General features: G+C 41.0%; 1 protein-coding gene across 1 annotated transcript in view; it reads left to right on the top strand.

Moving 5' to 3' along the window:
* KCNH5 (potassium voltage-gated channel subfamily H member 5) overlaps positions 1 to 19562 on the top strand; it is a 162568-nt gene that overhangs the window by 94307 nt on the left and 48699 nt on the right. Inside the window, exons 8-9 of the mRNA XM_039552922.1 lie at positions 5746 to 5945; positions 17203 to 17455. Coding sequence (XP_039408856.1) covers positions 5746 to 5945; positions 17203 to 17455 — 453 coding nt within the window. The remainder of the gene's footprint in view (positions 1 to 5745; positions 5946 to 17202; positions 17456 to 19562) is intronic.

The raw sequence follows: 19562 nt of genomic DNA, 5'->3' as shown, positions 1-19562 counted from the left end.
TGGGCACTGCCTGGTGGTGCACCAAACAGTGCTGCAAAAGTTTTGCAATCTGAGCCAGCTGTGTTAAGGTGAGGTGGAAAGAAATAGCAGAAAACTACTCAGCTTTAAAAATTGTGAGTCAGATATTTGGGTACTGGGCTTCTCTCTGTATTTAGTAAATTGTAGTGTGTTGATCCTGTCTGGGTGCCAGACACCAACCAAAACGTCTCTATCATTCCCCTCCACAGCTGGATGGAGAGAAAATATAACAAAAGTTCGTGAGTTGAGATAAGGACCAGGAGAGATCACTCACCAAATACCATCACAGGCAAAAAAGACTCAAATTAGATATTAATTGAATTTATTACTGCCAAAATCAGAGCAGGATAATGAGAAGTACCTTAAGACCTTAAAAACACCTTCCCCCCATGTTTTCCTCCTTGCCAGCTCTACCTCCTCCCCACCAGTGGCGCAGAGAGATGGGAATGGGGGTTTTGGTCTGTTTATCATAGGTTGATTCTGCCACTGCTTCAGGAGAGGAGTCCTTCCCCTGCTCCAGTGTGGTGTCCCTCTCACGGGAGATGGGTCTCCATGAACTTCTCTCATGTGAGATCATCCCATGGGCAACACTTCTCTCCAGACCGCTCCAGAGTGGGTCACTCTTCCATGGGGTCAATCCCTCAAGGATGGACTGCTCCAGCGTGGGTCCCCACAGGGTCACAAGTCCTACCAGAACACCTGCTCCAGTTGGGCTCCTCTCTCCATGGGTCTGCAAGTCCCTGCCAGGACCCTGCTCCAGCACAGGCTTCCCACGGGGTCACAGCCTCCTCTCAGACATCCCCCTGTTCCAGCATGTGTCTCCTCCTGGGGCTGCAGGTGGATCTCTGCATCCCCATGGGCCTCCATGGGCTGCAGGGGCACAGCTGCCTCCCCATGGGCTGCACCACGGACTACAGGGGAATCCCAGCTCTGGCACCTGGAGCAACTCCTGCCCCTCCTTCTGCACTGACCTTGGTGTCTGCAGAGCTGTTCCCATCACACATTCCCATCCTGCTCTTCTCTGGCTGCAGTTACAACTGCACAATAACTTATTTCTTCTTCTCAAATATGTTACCACAGAGGTGTTACCATCATTCCTAACTGGCCCAGCCTTGGCCAGTGGCACATCCAGCTTGGAGCTGCCAGGGACTGGCTCTGCTGGACATGGAGGAAGCTTCCAGCAGCTTCTCACAGAAGCCACCCTCTCAGTACCACAACCAGGCCATGCAAACCCAGTATGCAAACGAATGTTGGAGTTTTTATCAAATCTCTCCTGAATGATAGAACTTTAATAATACTGACCTAAAAATCTTACAGGAATAACTAATTTCAAAAATTAGTTGAAGAAGTTGCAGCTAACCTCAACATGTAGAAATGAAAATCTATATTTTTCCAGGATCATGGCCTTGTAGCATCGTTTAAATTGGAAAAGACTTCCAAGGTCCTTGAGTCCAACCATTAATCCAGCACTGCCCAGCCCACCACTAAACCACGTCCCCAAATGCCACATCTACACGCCTTTTAAATCCCTCCAGGGGTGGATTTATTACTGCCAAAATCAGAGCAGGATAATGAGAACTCCACCACTTCCCTGGACAGCCTGTTCCAATGCTGGACACTCCTTCAGTGAAGAAATTTTTTCCTAATTTCCAATCTAATACTCCCTTGGCACAACTTGAGGCCATTTTCACTTGTCCTGTCACTTGATATTTGGGTGAAGAGGCTGGTACCCACTTGCTAATCTTCCTTACAATTGCAGTTTAGAGGAACATTGTATATGCTTGGATTAACACTACTCTAGCATAGAGCAGGACATAAGGAAAATCAGATCTCTCAATTAAGCCTTCAGTTCCTTAAGGCAGATGTTCCTATCTGGATGTATTCAGCATATGGTCAGGATAATAAGAGATCTGAAATGCTTTGGGATTATTTAGGTAACTCTGAGTAATTTTTTTTCCGAAAGTTCCGTATTTTTAAATAGGTTAAAACATTTATGTAACACTATGCTAAATCATTCAGAAATGTTTTATAAAAGTACAAATATAGTAACAGATTTTATATGTAAAAATATATAGTACTTGGGTTCTTGTATGTAATTTTGGGGAGATTTGCCACACTGAAGAGTAAAGATAGAAGCTAAAATAACAGTTGGACCACTTACCTCACCTTTAGGACTGAGAAAAAATATTTCTGCATCATTACATCAAATTTATCTCTATGAAGTTTAGTGAAGACTGTTCCAGTTTTACACAGATCGAAAAACTGAGTTGATGAGTGTTGCATGACTGTAGGAACATAACAGGAGATGTTTGGAGAAATTCAGGTCAGTAAAGAGAAGGTGAATAAATGCAGTTTGACCTAAGTAGTCCTTTCATGAAATTGGGTAATTTCACCTTCAATCTCATCTCTCCTCTTTACTGTAAACTGAGAGACTAAATGAAAACCATTAAAGTGTATGAATACCTTTAGAGATTTCTTTAGAGGTTGTTTAAATACTTCTACTGTAAAGAGAGACACAGTGTTTTATTTTCTTTCAGAACCTTTTGCAAATGTTTTTTACTGCCAATTCCACCTGCCAAAATAATTAAAATACAGCAAAAGTGGAATGCCCTCGGTAGTGCTCATCTGCCTTCGTTTTTTTTAAAGGTGAGGGGTAAAACTCACACTTGTCACTTCAACATTTGCTCATTAAAATGGGATTCTCTGAGAAATCTTTGCTTGCTAATTGTGGACACTAAGGGTTTTTGATGGAGAGCCTTAACCCTTTGAAGGTGACAGCAGCATTAGATGCTTGTCAGCGTGTCTGAGCTTCTGTTGCATACCAAGACCTGCAAAACAGTAAAAATCAGCTTTCTGTAAGTGACCTCCTTTTCTAGTTGTCATGTAGAGAACAGGGATGGGTAGAGGATTTACAGAGAGAGGTAAATTATGAAAAATCTTCTCTCCCCCAAAAACCTGCAAACTGGCCTCAGCAGCTACTGGTGTGGGCATGGGGGAGCAACATGAGTGAGGAGAGCCTTTAAGGCACAGCTTCAAAGCTGTGAAGATCTAAGTAGGTTCCCTTCAACTCTTTGCCAAAGATCCCCCATGCAGTGACCTGTGAGAGCAGTGGAGTATTTGGCTGAACTCAACCATTTTTACCATTTCCAGTTCAAAAGGAAGGCTTTGGTTTCCAACAGGGAGATAATGCTGAGTTTCTCTGTGCAGACTCCACAGCCTGGTGGATTCTGGCTTAGTGAGGTGTTGCTGGATGGTGTTTACAGGGATTTTGTGTGCTTGATCCAATGATTTATTTACCCTTAATGTCCCAAAGAAACATTTTTTTTAAGTACAGCTTTTCCAGGAGCCTATATTATGAGACATAGAACTAGAATTTCTTCTCCGGCCGTGTATTTTTGTACAAATCCTCTCTGCTAAGAGGAGGTAAAGGGTTCCAGTTGCTTCAGACAAGCTGTTTTCACCATGGCATTCTTAGCTGTTTCCAACCTGGCAGGTGACAGAGTTGAATCTCTTTGTGCCAGTTGTACAGGGCACATTTTCAATCAGCCTATGTCCTCTGGCTAGGTCTGCATGGCCAGTTGGGTTGTAGGCACTGGATTTGCAGATGCAGTCTAGTTGTAGTTAGAGGTTGTAGAAATTCTACCTCTGAAGAAAGACAGCATTTTGGGGGCAATTAGGGCTTCTCTAGGCATTTATATGATTTGCAGTAGCATCTAACATCAGAGATATTGTGCCCTCATGTACCCGATGAGATGAGTGCATGATAAATCAGCAACTGTTCAGAAGAATGAGGGATGTTGCACTTAAGAGAAGTGATATTTCATCAGGTTTGTCCTGCTGCAAAAGTCCAAAAGAGCAGAGAAAGCTAAAGAAATAAAAAAGTCATGTGGCATTCATCCATCTGAACTTTCTTATAATCCATATGCTTGTACTCTTAAGTGTTGATATATGTCTGAATGGATACGGAGGTACAGAAAATCTTTCTGTAGCTCGCAGATGTAATGCAGCAATCAGAAAAGCAAGGAAAAAACCTGCCCTTGCAACATCTCACAGAGTATTATTCTGCTGTTTTTTCTTAAACAGAAATCTTGTGTTCATTTGTGCTACACATTATTGTGACCATGTTTGATATGATCCTGTATATGTGATGAACTTTGACATCTGATTTCTATCTGGACATATAGAAAACTCTGTGTGAAATGGAAGTATAATTCTTCTATTAGATAGGTTTTAGGAGAGCACTGTGTTTCTATAAAAATGCCACCTCTCACGTAGGGGTGATGAACAATAGTAAATTAGTGTGAAACAAAGTGAGATTTCTGGAGGTAGAAATGGGTGTTGTAGAGGGAAGACATTATGCACTGAGCGATGGAAGGCATTTTTTCCTTTCACAGTGGCTTATTTCTTACCATTTGTAGGCTGCAGTTGGTTTTTTTTTTTTAAAAAAAAGCAATATGGAAATGCATAGCTGAATTCTGCTATAAAGTACCTCTGAGCAAAGATTATTAAAAATGACAGGCACATTTTTGTGTATTTGATAATGTCAAAACCAGAAGTAATGCAGCACATTGGTGTTATGAGATGCCAGAATCTCTTTTCTGCCAAAATCTGTAATATCTAATGTAAGAATATAATTTTGGGCTAGTTTGCAAGTGTAATTACATTGTGAAACAATAAGGCACCTAAAACTTCCTTGACTTTAAAAGCGTGGTTTAATCCAGCATTGTTCAAGACAGCACTAGCAAAGGTGTGCATTTAAATTTTGTCTTAAATGCTTTGCCAAATTAAGCCTTTAAAAATTAACTGCTCTGCGTCAATTAGTATTTGCTGCATCACATTCGTAATGGTACGCTGAGATTGATGACTTTTCAGTTGGAAAGGTTTCCTTAAAACATGTGACCTTCTCAAGTATGGCCTGTGATTTTTTGGGCATGTTTGGAAAGGGGAGAATCAAACCAGAAGAGAACTCAGGAGTGGGTTTGAGGCAGTACTTCCCAGTCTGCCATGACTTCCTCCTGCCCCAGCCATGTGCCTTCAGCAAAGGCACTTTCTATTGTTTGCTGGTCCAGTTTTTCTCTCTTCAGACTCATTTGTGGCTGGCATCTGGAGCTGACATCACACAGCCATGCGTGGTGGAGCTCTCTGCGACATTAGACTGTGACTGCCACCCTCAATCCTTCCTGTGAACATCCTGGCCATTGACACAGGACCCCATTTGTATCCCTATCCCCTTGCCAAGTTTCCCAGGTTCCTTTCTTCTCCATTTTGTTTCATCTTTGGGACTGAGGCCATTTTCTGCTCATAGCATGTGGAAGCTGAGCCAATCTTACAGGAGATCAAGATGATTCTTTGGGCAGTGCCTTCAAAGTTTACTGGCAGGCTGAAGCTACGTTTGCAAATTAGTTTGGATTAGCATAGGGTAAAAGACTTAAAATGCACCAGCTGTTTTTAAATAACTCCATGCATGGACATGATCTCTATGATTTTGTGAATGAATGCACATGGGATGGCTGTATGAGCTGTATGAGGTGTATGGGTAAATTCAGGAAACAACTCTGTACATGTACGTGTGTGAGAAGGTGTGTACAAGTAGAAATTCTTAGTTTACATCTACATATTTGCAGTAATTTGTAGACAAGCATAAAATTCTCTGACATTAGCCTTGAATTATGATTAGCATTAACTAGAGCATACATATTTATTTTCAATTTTTTTTTTTTTTTCCAGCTCTTCTTTATGCAACTATTTTTGGAAACGTCACCACCATTTTCCAGCAAATGTATGCCAACACGAACCGGTACCATGAGATGCTGAACAATGTGAGGGATTTCCTAAAATTATATCAAGTCCCAAAAGGCCTTAGTGAAAGAGTCATGGATTATATTGTCTCAACCTGGTCCATGTCTAAAGGAATTGACACAGAAAAGGTATGAGTACCCGAGGTAACAGTTTAGATAGCAAGAGTTTGTGTTCAGTGTGTGCTTTCTTAGAAAGTGGACTGTATAGCAGCATAAAATTTACTAACAAATTCTTAACTGCACGCTACACCTTTATGATGTTTGTGTTTGGAACAAAAACTGCTTAAGAATGGACTGTTTTGCTGCTTTGAAAGTATGTGTTTATTTGTCATTGTGGTAAATGTTTTCTGCTGTCCAGTCTTAGTTTGTCTAAGTACTAAATTATTTTAATGTACTTAACTATTGAAATCAATGGGAGATTGGTCTTCAAATTAGCCTGAAAACATAATTTGGTGTCTAAACTTCACTGGTATTATCCTGAGAAGTATTGGCATCTGTGCCAATGAGATGAGTTTGATTGGCTTGGACCTTTTGCTGATGCCCAGGATGTCGGTGTATCCATCAGCATAATTAGTATAGGATTTAATGGCAGTAGACATTGATCTCCCTGAGCTCAAATCTCTGGACTGGCACTTCAGGCCTTTGGTAGGAAGGTACAGAGAGTGTGATACCATTGGCATCCATGCCAGGGTGGAAGTCCTACAGGACTTTAGCCCTCAGAAAGGACTGGTCATTTAGGTTTCTTCAAAAGCTGATTAAAGAAGGTCATCTTTGGAGAGTGATTGATCATTTGCCAGGACTGACTTCATGACTTGTCCTCAAGACCTCTCTTTTTCCATTGGATGTGCAGTGAGTCTGTCCAGCTTTGGCTATTTCAGAGAGCTGAAGTCAGATGAGGGAAGAGTTCCACCTGCAATCCCTTGAGTGTAAGGCAACATAAAACAGTTTTAGGTACAGATTTTTGTTCAGTGAGGATCAGCAGTGCTCCTGTGGCTCCTGTGGACCTGGTACACATCAACTTAAATTAGGTATTCAAGCTCCAGTATCCATGATTTTCCTCCTAACAACTTAAAAGCCAAGGGTCTGAAGGAGGGTGAGGAAAAGCCATGACAGATTAATATCTTGAACTGTGCTTGCAGAGCTTTACAGTTCTTTCTTCAGTTGAATCTCTGGTGCAGTATGGGAGGGTGATGCAGATTGTTCAGGTATGCCAGGATGAAGTCTCTGCACCGAAAAATTTAGTCTTACACCATGCTGATGCAACAGCAGTTCTCTTATTTATCATCTGCTGTGAAATTCAGTTTACCACCACAAATACAACTACTTTAAGTAGCAAAAATTTTTATTTCTTTGATTCTTATGCTTCAGTATTCTACATTCTTTAATACGTTAACTTCTTATACACTAATACCCTAACTTCCTAATCCTGATTCACATGTGTTAAAAGTGAGCTTTGGTATTCTAAACCACTGTAAATGCATTCAGTCCTATTGTATAAACTTCAAACTACATGAAAATTCAACTTTCATTTGCATTTATCTCCTTGCAGTTAAGCCAGAGTTCTGTGTTACTCCACTACAGTTTCATTAGATTTTAATGATGCTTTGCAGTTAATTAGGAGAACCTATGCTTTAATTACTGAAATTTCCTACCATAGTTTCCGCATGTCCGGTTTTACAGATTATAAAAATGCAGTTAGAGCCATAATCTCCAACTCATGGCAAGCATTGTTCTCTGGTCTGGAAGATGGAGTGGCTGCTTAGCTAGATAATTAATATACCTGTAAAATCTGTGACTTAGGTTTTTAACAATTTTCCTTTGGTGAAGACTTCCCTAAACGTAGGCCTGGATCCAAACCCAATTTAGAACAGTGGAAGGATTTCAGGGACCTCTGCATCTGGACATCAGTAGCTGCAGCTAATCAAGCTTCCCAGAAAAGCCCATGTTACAGAAGAATAGAGACAAGAAATGTAAGAACTTGAGCACTGGGTTGGATATTTTGGTGTTTCGTGTCCCTTACAGCCTGCAAGTCTGCAAAAGCAACAGCTCCAGTGGCCTGTAGTGCCTGCACAGAGCATCCCAGGGTCTGTATGAGGGCAAGGATCAGGCAGTTTGCTTTCTGCTGCAAAAACCTTGTCTTTAGCAAAAGCTTGGAAAGCTGTTTCATAGCCAGTCTTTCTACATTCATCTCCACTCAGGAAGGTGTTATGATGTACTTCACCCAAATAAATGAGAAAAAGTTGTAAATTCCATCTGAAAAATCATAGAAACAGTGGTACAGTCCTCGAGACTGGTCATCTAGGGTGGATGGTTTCTCTTGCCTTAGGTCCTTCATTAATCCTTCAAGCCTTGCTGTAAGACTCTCTGCACTTAAATTGCATCCATCTGCACCAAACCTAGAGCAGCAAGGGGATGGGAGCATAGAGACCCCCAAGGTACGCAGTGTCAGCTCAGATTTATTATTGTGGATACAGAGGGGCTAATGGGATGCTCTGCACCTGCAGCTGAGCTGCTGAGTCCAGACAGTGCTCCAGTTTGGAAGAGGGGATTATTGTTCCAGGTCTTGGATTGCTTCTCTGCACTGCTTTGTTTGACAGCCTGGACCTGACCTTGGAGGTTTCTACCAGTTTCTGTTTTCAAAGCTCCAGTAATGACATTCTGAGCAGTCTGTTGTGAGGATATATTTGCATCATGATTTCCCATTTTCCTTAATTTTTATGAACTTTTCATTAAGCTTCTTATTATCCTGCAAAACACATGTACTCATGACACAGGATAATTATTGAGGAATTTCAGCTTTTCATTTCCATCAGAGAGATCAGACAATTTCCATCATCCAGGGATGTTTTTCAACCTAGTATACGCTATTACATCCTAAATTGTTCCAAATATATCTCCACTGTCACACTGGAATGTGTTTTGCAACATCATTTGCCCCAAATTTGTAATACATTTCACTCAGTCACTCAGTATGTTGAAATGCCTTTGTTTTGAAACCTAAATTTAAAGAAGGAAGAATGAGGTTTTTTTATGAGTGTTCCAGTAGGTTTCTATGGTATTGAATGATCTTAGCATTGATGGAGCAACAGTAAACACATATGTTTCTTTGATAACTAAAGATTTTAAATTAATATGCTTGAAATCAAAATGTAAGTTAAAAACTTGATTGAAATTACTACTGCTTAACATGTGTTGATTTGTTGCCTCAGATAGTTATCCCTGAATGACACGTTCAGTGTGTAGTCCCAACAAAGATCTTGGCTAAAACTGATAAGGATGGGTGCTTACATGAGAATTGAAGGCAAAGTGGAAGTTAGAGTGGAGGAGGTTAAGTGAGGATCTAGTCCTTGCTGCCTGTGTAGCAAGATGTCCTAAAGAGAATTTAAAGCCTCTGTGTGTTTTCCTGGTACGGGGAAGAGGACTTGGTCTCCCACACTGCATTGACGGTGCTTTAAGCTCAGAATTTTGGCTTCCCTGATCTCCTTGGGAATAGCTCATCTTCACATCCCATCTTCAGACCATATTGCTTCAGCCTGTCTCTGTGTGCTCACAAACAAGGAATTAACAATGACACTAAAAGCATTAGCATATTTATTATTATTACCTAAGGGGAAGCAAGTGGCCTCTGATCCATAATCTTAAATCACTTAAACATGAGAGCCCTCCTCTGACAGCTGGGATGAGATATGTAATACATGGACATTTATTTCCTGGTGTAACAGTGGCTAAAACAAGATGGGATTTATTTTTTTATTTTTTTATGTTTAGTGATACAGATTTCAGGGTTACTCATCTAATAACAAGCAGGGTTAAAAACATGAGAAACTGAAAAGTCTTTATATATTAAACAGTATCTCTCATCCATCAGAACCTGGGGGTTTTTTTTTGTGAGAGGTAAAATGAGGCAGTACTTCATGTGTATATTACCATTTTTAAGTAGATTAAAAAAATCTTTGCAGTAATAATTTGATATATGAAACACACAGAATTCAAATCTCTTAGTTTTTATTAAAATATCCAGGCAGCAAATGAGAAATTTATAGATATTAACTCTTCTGTAAGAAATAGGTCATTATCCAAGAAAGCAGAACAACCATTAACTAACATGCAGATGTCTCAAGGTCTTATCTAATGATAACACTCTGAAATGTCTGTAAAAACCCAAAGATTTTCCATCTTGACCTCTGTGCTGTTGTATGGCTTACAGTTTGCTCAGAAAGCAATTAAATAAATGTCTATCATGTTTTAACAGTAGTTTCCTTCAGAAAAGCCATAGGTTGAATGAGAAAAAAAGGCATTTTATTTAATTTTATTTATTTAATTTATTCAACCTGAACATCAATGGCAATTGGGATAATGAAAGCCAATTCCACATTGCACTGACTGAAATGGAAATCACAGGAACATAACACTGTATTAGAATTACTCACTGCTGGTCCACTAAGCTTTCATAAAGGAGACGGGTTTATGGTAAATAGACACAGGTTGTAACTTCATTAAACATTAATCTACATGAGGACAGTGCAGCTTATCCATGTTTGTTGTTAACAAGAGCTTCAAGAGCTGTAGAAAGAATTAGTGATACCCTGAGACAACAAAGAGGAATCAGGCTGCCATTCCTGCCATGTCCCATCACATTGAGGTGTCCATAAGTGCTGGCTGGATTTCCTTGTGGATGACCAGGAGTAGAAGGCTGCCAAGCTTCGTGGCCAGAGGGAACTTCTACAAAACTAGCTGTGACAGCTGCACACAATTCCCTGCTGGAAAGAGCAGGTAAAAATCGTTTGGACAAGTATTTTTGTTCCGTTGTAGAGGCTGTAGAGGCTATTGGTTGTTCCTTGCAGATTGGGACGAGGTGAACAAGTGTCCCTCGCCTCACAGAGCTGAGCTAGGAACAGGTACAGTTGGAATCCAGGGGTCTCTGGAGAGCAGGATGCAGGAGAGATGCTCAAGGTCTCACTGTGCTTCCCATGGGTCCCTGAGCGGGGCCTGTGCACCAGTGGGGCTTTCTGTTTCCCCTTTATGGATTGTTTGCCTCCTGTATGCACTCTGCAGGGCCAGCGAACATTATCCACAATTATCTCTGCCCCTTGGATATAATATCTTGGGATTGAGACAGAATAAGAGGTGAACTTGTCATGCTTGAGGAGATGCCAGGACTATGGAGCAGCTCACAAGCTTAATTCCTGGGGGAATAAGTCCCTGAGTGGATGGGCCAGGCAATTTCCTGAGCACTGCCACTAAAGGGATGGAGCAGACAAAGGGGCTGTCAGTTCCAGACCACATCTCAGGGAAAATCTCCACATCTGTTTTCATCCTTCATTTCCTTGAGTGTCTTTACATAATGGTGCATGTTAGAAGATAAAGCCACCTCCAGAAGAAAATAAAATAAAATAGTGCACAAAATAAAATAGTGCACAGAACTATTCCATTCTTCCAAGGATGACCTTAGAGCCGGAAGCTGTTGTGACTTGAGAAATTCTTTGATGTATGACATATTCTTTCTGATGTTTCTTTTTCTTCTTTTATCTAAAAAGCTGTTTTTTCATGATAAGATTTCCCTGTAGTGTGCTATCCTGTGCCCCATTAGAAGGCCATGCAATAATTTTGCTTGCTGTAGATATTACAGCAAAACTGAAAAGAATAAAACCTTTAAATATGCAACCTTTAGGCAACCTAGGATCTACTACTTTGGGTCATCCGTGGATGTTCTTAGTGTGCATTTTTCAGTGCATCAGACAAGCCAGTGACCCCTGTGCTAGTGAACCACTTGATTCCTTAAAAGACATGGTGATGCCTCTCATCTTGCCCTGATTTTCAAACCCTTGGCCAGATTCTCTCCGTGTTGACAAAACTGAATTTAATTGACTCTACAGCCAATTTCTAGGGATTTTTTTAGTGTCTCTAACAGGTCACTTGGTTAAAAAACAAGTTGATTTTGTTACTATACCACTAAATCTATCCATTTTAATCTCTGGTTCAGTTCATGTATTATTAATAAGAAAACAAGCCAAACTCAACTTAGATGTGATTTTCAAATCTCGATTTCTGAGCATGTAAATCCAAATGACCTTGGATCTTACTGCAGTTGAAACAGAGCACACCATTGCTGCTGACGTTCAGTTCTTAGTGCCAAGATACTCTGTGATGTATTAAAGACTACCCTAATGCATGCAGGGTTAATTACTGCACAGCTCCATGCATCATCTTTGAGATCCTTACAAAATTATCTGATTATTACAGAAAAATGCTGTGATTTGCCAATCAGCTGCTTTCTTACCTTCGTCTCTTTGGCCTCCATCCAGTGCCGATTGTAACACTTTTAGCCAGGCCTGAAAAGGAGTTCCACACTCAAATGAACCAAATCTTCCTAAAAATCTGAGTAACTTCATCAGGTGCCTAGTGAGTGTTGTGGATTTTTTGGAAAGAGCTGACCTTGATTCTGACTGCTGAATATGTCTGAAAACCCAGAGGGGCCTTTTTCCACAAAATAAAAAGAGCTGTGCGTGGCTTCAAATGGGTTTGAGGTTGGAGGAGTTTATTTTCTTTATTTTCAAAGCTGGCATTTTTAGTATCTCTGATATTTGTTACAGTTACTCATTTAGGAAATGGTCCTAGTTACTACACCACAGAATGTCTAAGCTCTTGGCTTGGTTATCAGTCAATATGTTCCCTACCTACAACCCCCAAAAAGTGGGAATTCTGTGTGCTGAAAGAGGATTGATAGCTAATGTTCATGATTCACTAGCCTCTGCCGTTTTTGTTGACAAGTCTTAACAGATTTTGTAATACCTGCTAAGCCATCATGTAGTGTTTTCCAGCTGGGGAAGATTTTTTTAACAAATACTTAAACCTGTAAACCCATTCTAAAAGATATTGTTTGCATGTGCTCTTAATCTGTGCAGTTTTTGTTTTTATTCATTTGCTTTTGTTTGAATTTTTTATAATCTCTGCTCCCCATAGAGCTCTTTGAGCGGTTCAGGAGGCTTATCATGAACTGCCTGCACATGCTGAGGAAATGGATGAGAGAGTTAAAAAATCAGATGGAACCTCCTGGGGAGCTTAATTCCCCACCCCTACAGATCTCAAGCTGAAAGGACTGTGAGATGTTTTGTGCCAGTTCCCTGTGGGTCTTCCAGAGCAGGTTCCAGCCTTTCCCAGTCTCTAGCAGCAGCCACAAGCCATTCTCTCACTGTCAGCCTTTTCCATATGAGATGATCTAGAGATGGTGGTGGTGTTGACTCTTTGTTTTGGGTGTTGTTGTGTTGGGGTCTGTACCAGCTGGGTGCCAGGTGGTGATGGCAGAGCTCAGCAATTGCCTTATGCTGACTTAGAGGAGGTTTAGTTTTCTGTGCAGAGAGGGAAAGGGATAAACGTTATTCTGTGCTTTCCTTTCTCCTCCCTCAGCTTTGTAGTGGCTCGGGTCTTTGTGGATACCTGTGTGCTGTTCAGGGAGCTTTGCACCTTTCCTGCTAAAATCAGTTTATACAGCCAGCAAAGATTCTCCTCTGGGTAGAATTCAGCTTTCTCCTCTCATTTTGCACTGACGTGTAGCAGGTTCTGTTCTTTCATGCTGCCTGGATGCATAGGGGAGAGCTGGCTGCAAGGTCTGTGGCTGCAGATTTATTACAGAGCAACTTCTGCAGCAGCACAAGCACCTGGTCTGGGCAGACTGCCCCCTCCAAGTGCTCCAAACCCCTCACCTGGCCATCACATTGCCATCAGCAACCTGAATATCCTGCCTGCCTTACCAACTGCGGGTTTCACTGCGAAAGGCCATGGAATCTCCAAGGAAATCTCCTCATTAAGAAATTTGTCTTGGTGGTTTTTGCTGTGCTGCTGAAAGAACACACAGGGTAGAACCAATGTCCCAGGTGAGCTTTGGTTCTGTTACCAGGATGTGTTGGAGGCATTTCCTTAACAGTGGAAAAATTGACTGAGCTTTGCAGGATGTCCTCTTCCTTCACCTGAATTTCTTTTTACACCCATGTGTGTGCATTTTTACACAATATGGACTCAGGGACAGCCATGGTGCCACTAGTTTGTATCTCTTTAGTTGCATGCTGCCTTAAAAATGCTGAGATCTCAGAGAGAGGAATTCACACTAAGAATGTCCCAAGTCTTGTATTATAAATAAGGGGTCATTTTCAGGTGAATTCATCTAAATTTGAAGTCCTCATTTGAAGAGCATGCAGTAATCACATACCTGAATGTTGCAATTGTCTATCTTTGCTCTCTTATTTCCCCATGTAGATCTACATTTATCTTTAGCAGTCAACAATGCCTTGCCAAATCTTCTAATATTAAATGTTTGTTTTAGTTGTCATCTGTTTCATTCCCTGTTCTTAATGTCTACATAGCAGGCAAGAAAACTCAAATGAAGCATATTGTTCCTGGCTAACTCTTGGATCATTACTCATTTACTGCTGTCCTAGTTGATAACTGGTATCTCCATATATCTCTGTACAGTGATTTGTCATTAGGAGAATCACTTTATCATGGCATCAGAAAATTCCTGAATTATGCTTTCCAAGACTGGCTTTTTTCTGTGCAATGGATTTTTTTTCTGTCTGTTCATATTACAGTGTGTAATGATAGATATGCTGCTGTTTTTATAGATATGTGTCTATACAAAGAGTAATTCTTTGAGTGTTGGCTCTTAATACTCTGTATCTAAGTCTGTCTTTGTGAGGAAATAGTATGCTGCTTTGCATCCAAGTGGCTTTTACTTGAGGGACACAACTGTTTTACATTCCAAACAAACAAGGGCTCCTGGAACATCTCGGAATCTTACAGGAACAACCTCTGCAACAGTTTACCCGATTTTTCCTGCAGTTTGGAAGCTCAAAAGCTAAAGTTTGGTAATCAGTCACGTATGAACACAGACATTTTTCTTAAGAGCAATGTTCGAGAATTCCTAGCTCGTGGCCTTGTTAAGTCAAAAGCACTTAAATTTCTGAAAGTATTAAAAGGACATAAAAAACTTATAACCATGATTCAGGCCCAAGAGTAGATAAAAATGTTAAAAATCATCAATCATGGTAGAAAAGAAAGCAGAAATTTTCATTAAGTTGCTCTTGAGATGAAGAAAGATGGCATGTTTCTGTTGTATTGTAATAAAGACAAACTTTCTGTTTGATCCAGAAGTGAGGCCGAGGTGAAACAATCACTCTGGAAAGTAATCTTTGTTTTTTGCTGAGGAACTAAGGTGTGCCCACATTTCTAATGGTAAATGGAATGACTCAGGTAAATAGAAGTTTGTAAAATTGACATTTGCCCCTACTAAATTATGGAAATGTGATACAGAATATGGTCTACAGTGACTCAGACAAGATATTATTATTTATGCAAATGATGGCTTGTAGAGAATATGTCTTGTCAAATGTGTTTATTACTAATTTTTATGATAAAACATAATTATGCAGGGGATTTTAGTGTGTACTATACAACATTTTGTTACAGAAAAATATCATTAACCCAAATTGACTTACTCTGTGTTAACTAAAACAAAAACTAATTATCTGGTAGCTCTGGGAAGTTGATTGCAAGTGAAGAAACCTCATGCAGGGGGAAGTTTCCAAAAGAGCTGGGCTTCGTAGAGTAAGGCAGAAAATGCATCATCTATCACTCTTGTTTTTTCCAGATTGAGAGGTGACCTGGTCATATTCTATGAACACCTACATGTGGACGAGATTTCTCATTATGGCATGTCTTTTATCTCAACAAGATGATAGATTCAGGCTGTTGGCTGAAAATTAAAAAAAAAATCAGTTCAGAAACAACATCCAAGCTGTCCATTGGAACAAATACCCTGTATCATTTGAAAACATTAAGTCAAGGCCTTGTAGGCTATGATTTTACCAGGAATTCTGGGATTGATGTGAACATTTGTAGTGGAAGAGGTTAGTGCAGATGGTTGCAGTAGCCGCTTCTCACCTCAGACTGTCACAGTACAGAGAATGGGAGAATGACTTCTACTTCATCTTTCTGTATTCATTATGCCTTTGATCCCAAAGGAGCTTTGATCTATTTAAATAAAAAAAAGAGGACTAAATATTATTATTTAAATAGGAGTTATTTATTCTTTTCACATTCTATGTTTTAGGAGCTTTGGTAATGCTTTGCAGTAACTTGTTTTATACCTCTCCTGCATTAAACAGAAATTAAAATCATAGCTTGAGTTCATTAACATGACCATTTGCCTCAAAGCTTAGTCAAGGTTACCAGTCTCCTTCTGCTATTATTCCATGATAGTCAACTCACTGACCCAGTGTCCCTGTCTCCTGCACTGTCTGCAGAGCAAGCTGCCAGATAAATTCCATACCATGAGAAATTAATCAGTACTATTGATCTGCAGTCTTCTTGATATGAGACTTCCTGAGTGCTCTTAGTCTCGTGCTCTTTTCTATCATTTATCCTAGAAACACATTAAAAGGTTTTATGTGTTTCTCAGTGCAATTAGCTACTGTGCATCTTTTGGGCTATAAGGATGTTAGTGTGTTTAGGAGGGTGTGCAAATATTAAACACCCAGTTTACAGACCCAACAAGACCCACAGGTGTTCACTTTCTTTCTTCAGGTGTATTTGTGTTACTGTTTCAATAGGGAAAGCTATTTAAGGTAAGAAACTAGTTGAAGATCTTACTTAATTGATCTACAGTGAAGATGTCTTCATGTTCACACGACATTTTATCACTCACCTCTACTTTACATTTCATGAGGTGTTATTATACTTCCTTTTTCCTCCAATCTCTTTAGATTTTCTAGTCTGTATGCCCTCCTGGGCAGGTAATTCCTTATTTGTCTCACTGAAACTGAGCCCTGGGTGTGCTTGGACACGTGTTGGTAAGTGGTCACCTACAGCAAGACTTCTGAAAGCTGGGTTTTCTGAGTCTGAACAAAACGTGGTGTTTTTCTGTTGCGGATGGTCTGTCTTTGCATGTCCTCGAGCTCCTTCAGCTCTGTGTGTCCGATCTGTGCTCCTGCAAGGGATTGAGCATAGCAGCAGGCAGATCATCTGGGCACCAGGTCTGGAGGGATGCCCACAGACAGGACAGAGCATTTCCACCTGCAGCTCTGGAAAATGAGTGTGAAAGCTGTTAGGAGTGAGCACACTGTAACAGAACAGTCCTGCCTTCCACATCACACTTTCAGGTGAAGTGAAAGCAGTAGATAGGTAGGAAAAGACTACCCCAAATCAATGTAAAACTCCCACCAGAAGCTTTCTGAAATAACTGTAGGGATGGATGGATGGATGGATGGATTTCAAGATCCCCCCCCAGGCACATCTTCAGACCCATCTATCTGGTTATTTCATACAGCAGTGGCCTGGTGTCACATCTCCAGCTGATCCAGCTGATTATTTTTACATCTTTTCTTTTACCTAGGTCCTCTCGATCTGCCCCAAGGACATGAGAGCAGACATCTGCGTGCACCTGAACCGGAAAGTTTTCAACGAGCACCCTGCCTTCCGGCTGGCCAGCGACGGCTGCCTGCGAGCCCTGGCCGTGGAGTTCCAGACCATCCATTGCGCCCCGGGGGACCTCATCTACCATGCTGGGGAAAGCGTTGATGCTCTTTGCTTTGTGGTCTCAGGATCCTTGGAAGTCATCCAGGACGACGAGGTGGTGGCTATTTTAGGTACTGTGATCTCTGCTGAAATGCTCGTGGTTTGTGTGTATTTTCCTTTTGCTGAGGTTTGAATATTAAATAGTCTTGCCTAACATCAGCTGGGACTACGGGAGGCTAGGAGTTGTCATAAGATGGAGATACTGTGTCTCCAGAGATCCTTCTCCAGAAGCAAATCCTTCATCTTTTGTGCCATTGGGAGTGCTGTTTCTGCCCAGTATGGCTCACTGGTCACAGCTCCAGTGTCTCTGAGCAGGAGAATGGCATCTGTGTGCTTGACATCTTTTAAATGGCCTGCTGGAGGAAATGCACGTTGTTTTATGTTACTCCCTCAGGAGGATTTCCACATTAACCTTCGCACTGGGGTTTTCGTTTGTCTGTGTTCTAGCCCAGAATAACACCTGCAAACAGTCTCTGCAAGAAAGCAAAATTTTTTCTTGTAGTGAGCTGGCTTTGCAGGAAATAGAGTCTGATCTGACTTTGCAAAGGGATGGGGTTACACCATGTATCAAGCCACAGTCATGTCAAGTCTGAGTAATGGGGGAGCTCCAGGTTAATCACCTGTCACCCCACTGTGCTGTCTGGTTTGCCAGCAATGGGTGGGAAGGGGCCCAATGCAGACCCTCGTTAGCTTGTATGGGATTGGAAGGGTGTGGCACATGGCAGGACTGGTGGTCAGCACTGGTGTGGAGGCAGGAATCCTCCTCAGAGGCAGAACCATGTGGAGGAAAAACTGGTGGCTCTGCAGAAGAACTATCCAGTGCCTGTCTTGCCTGTTTAAAATAAACCCATTTATTGTAGGACTCATCTCCTGTTGAATATTTACCTTCTCTTAAGATGGAGCTTCACTCCCTGAGGACAAATACAGTGGGTTCCTTGTACTAGGGGACCTGTCAGACCCCATTGAAGCTCTGTGCTCCTTCTTCCCTCTAAGGGTGGTCCAGAGGGCTCCTGATGTGTTTCCCTAAAAACGTGTGTGTGTGTGTGTGTGCCTGGGACTGGGGTGGGATTGGGAAGTGTGTGGATGGGGCTGCATGGAAACAGCTCCCCCAGGGCATCCCTTGGATTCTCCTAGCTGGAGTGTGAGCTCAGGAAAATGCACATCCATGCTCTTTGGAAATACCTACTGCACCTTACTGTATTCTAGTACACACTAAGGTTTTGAAAAAGAGAGATTTAATGTAAGAATGAATCTGTTTCCATATTCAGATGTGAAGTAATTATGATAAAAACTCCTAAACCAGCAATTTCCATAGGAAATTATTCCTTGTATTCCAGCTCACTGGACCATTTCATTTTTATAATTAATCTCAGTGATGATATTTTGTATCTGGTTACAATTATTTAGAAAACAAAAGGCTTAAGAAGAGGTAGCAGTATTTAAACAAATAAACAGTTTTTACAATGAAAACTGTAAATACGTGATTTACTGAACTAAGAGCTATCACTAAATGGATTACATGCAAAACTTGATTGCATTTATTAATGAATATTGTGTATTTGAAATGACATCACAGCAAGAACTTTTTGTCTCTACCTTGTAGGATCTAGTATTTATATTAATCCCCTTTTGACCAGAGAGACTTTTAACCATATCTCGTTAATTACCTTTACTTACCAAAAGTGCCTTCGATTCTTCCATGACTCAGAGCTACGTTCATCATGTACTACAGGGATTGGCAGAATGTGTAAATGTAACTTAAAGCAAGATAAACTGCTTCCTCTGGTCCTGGAACACACTGAAGAGTTTTTTCATGCTCTGACAGATTATTTAGCAGAATAGTGAACTGAGTAATTGTGGGATGTTGTGTCCTAAAAATTCGCTTGTTGAAGAAAATCTCTCCCAGATGTAGTTGCAAAGACATTTCTAGTGCTGGCTGTGACACCTGAAACAGCAACTGCAGATCAGACAGTGAAAAACATAATTTTTATTGATCTGTTCTGCCTTGAAAAGTTCAAGCACAAGGAACGTGAATCTGCCTAAGGGGAGACCAGATTTAAAAAAATTGACTAATGGGAAAACCTCAGTAACTGCTTTGAATGCTCCAAGCATCTGCTTCCACACTGGTTTTCCCAGGGAAAGTCATCTCTCAGGATTGTGCTGCCAGTCTGTCCATCT

This window comes from Corvus cornix, chromosome 5, assembly GCF_000738735.6.
Source record: "Corvus cornix cornix isolate S_Up_H32 chromosome 5, ASM73873v5, whole genome shotgun sequence".
NCBI classification, from domain to species: Eukaryota; Metazoa; Chordata; class Aves; order Passeriformes; family Corvidae; genus Corvus; species Corvus cornix.
Note: the sequence above shows the minus strand (reverse complement) of the source record. Positions and strands in the feature narration are given on the sequence as shown.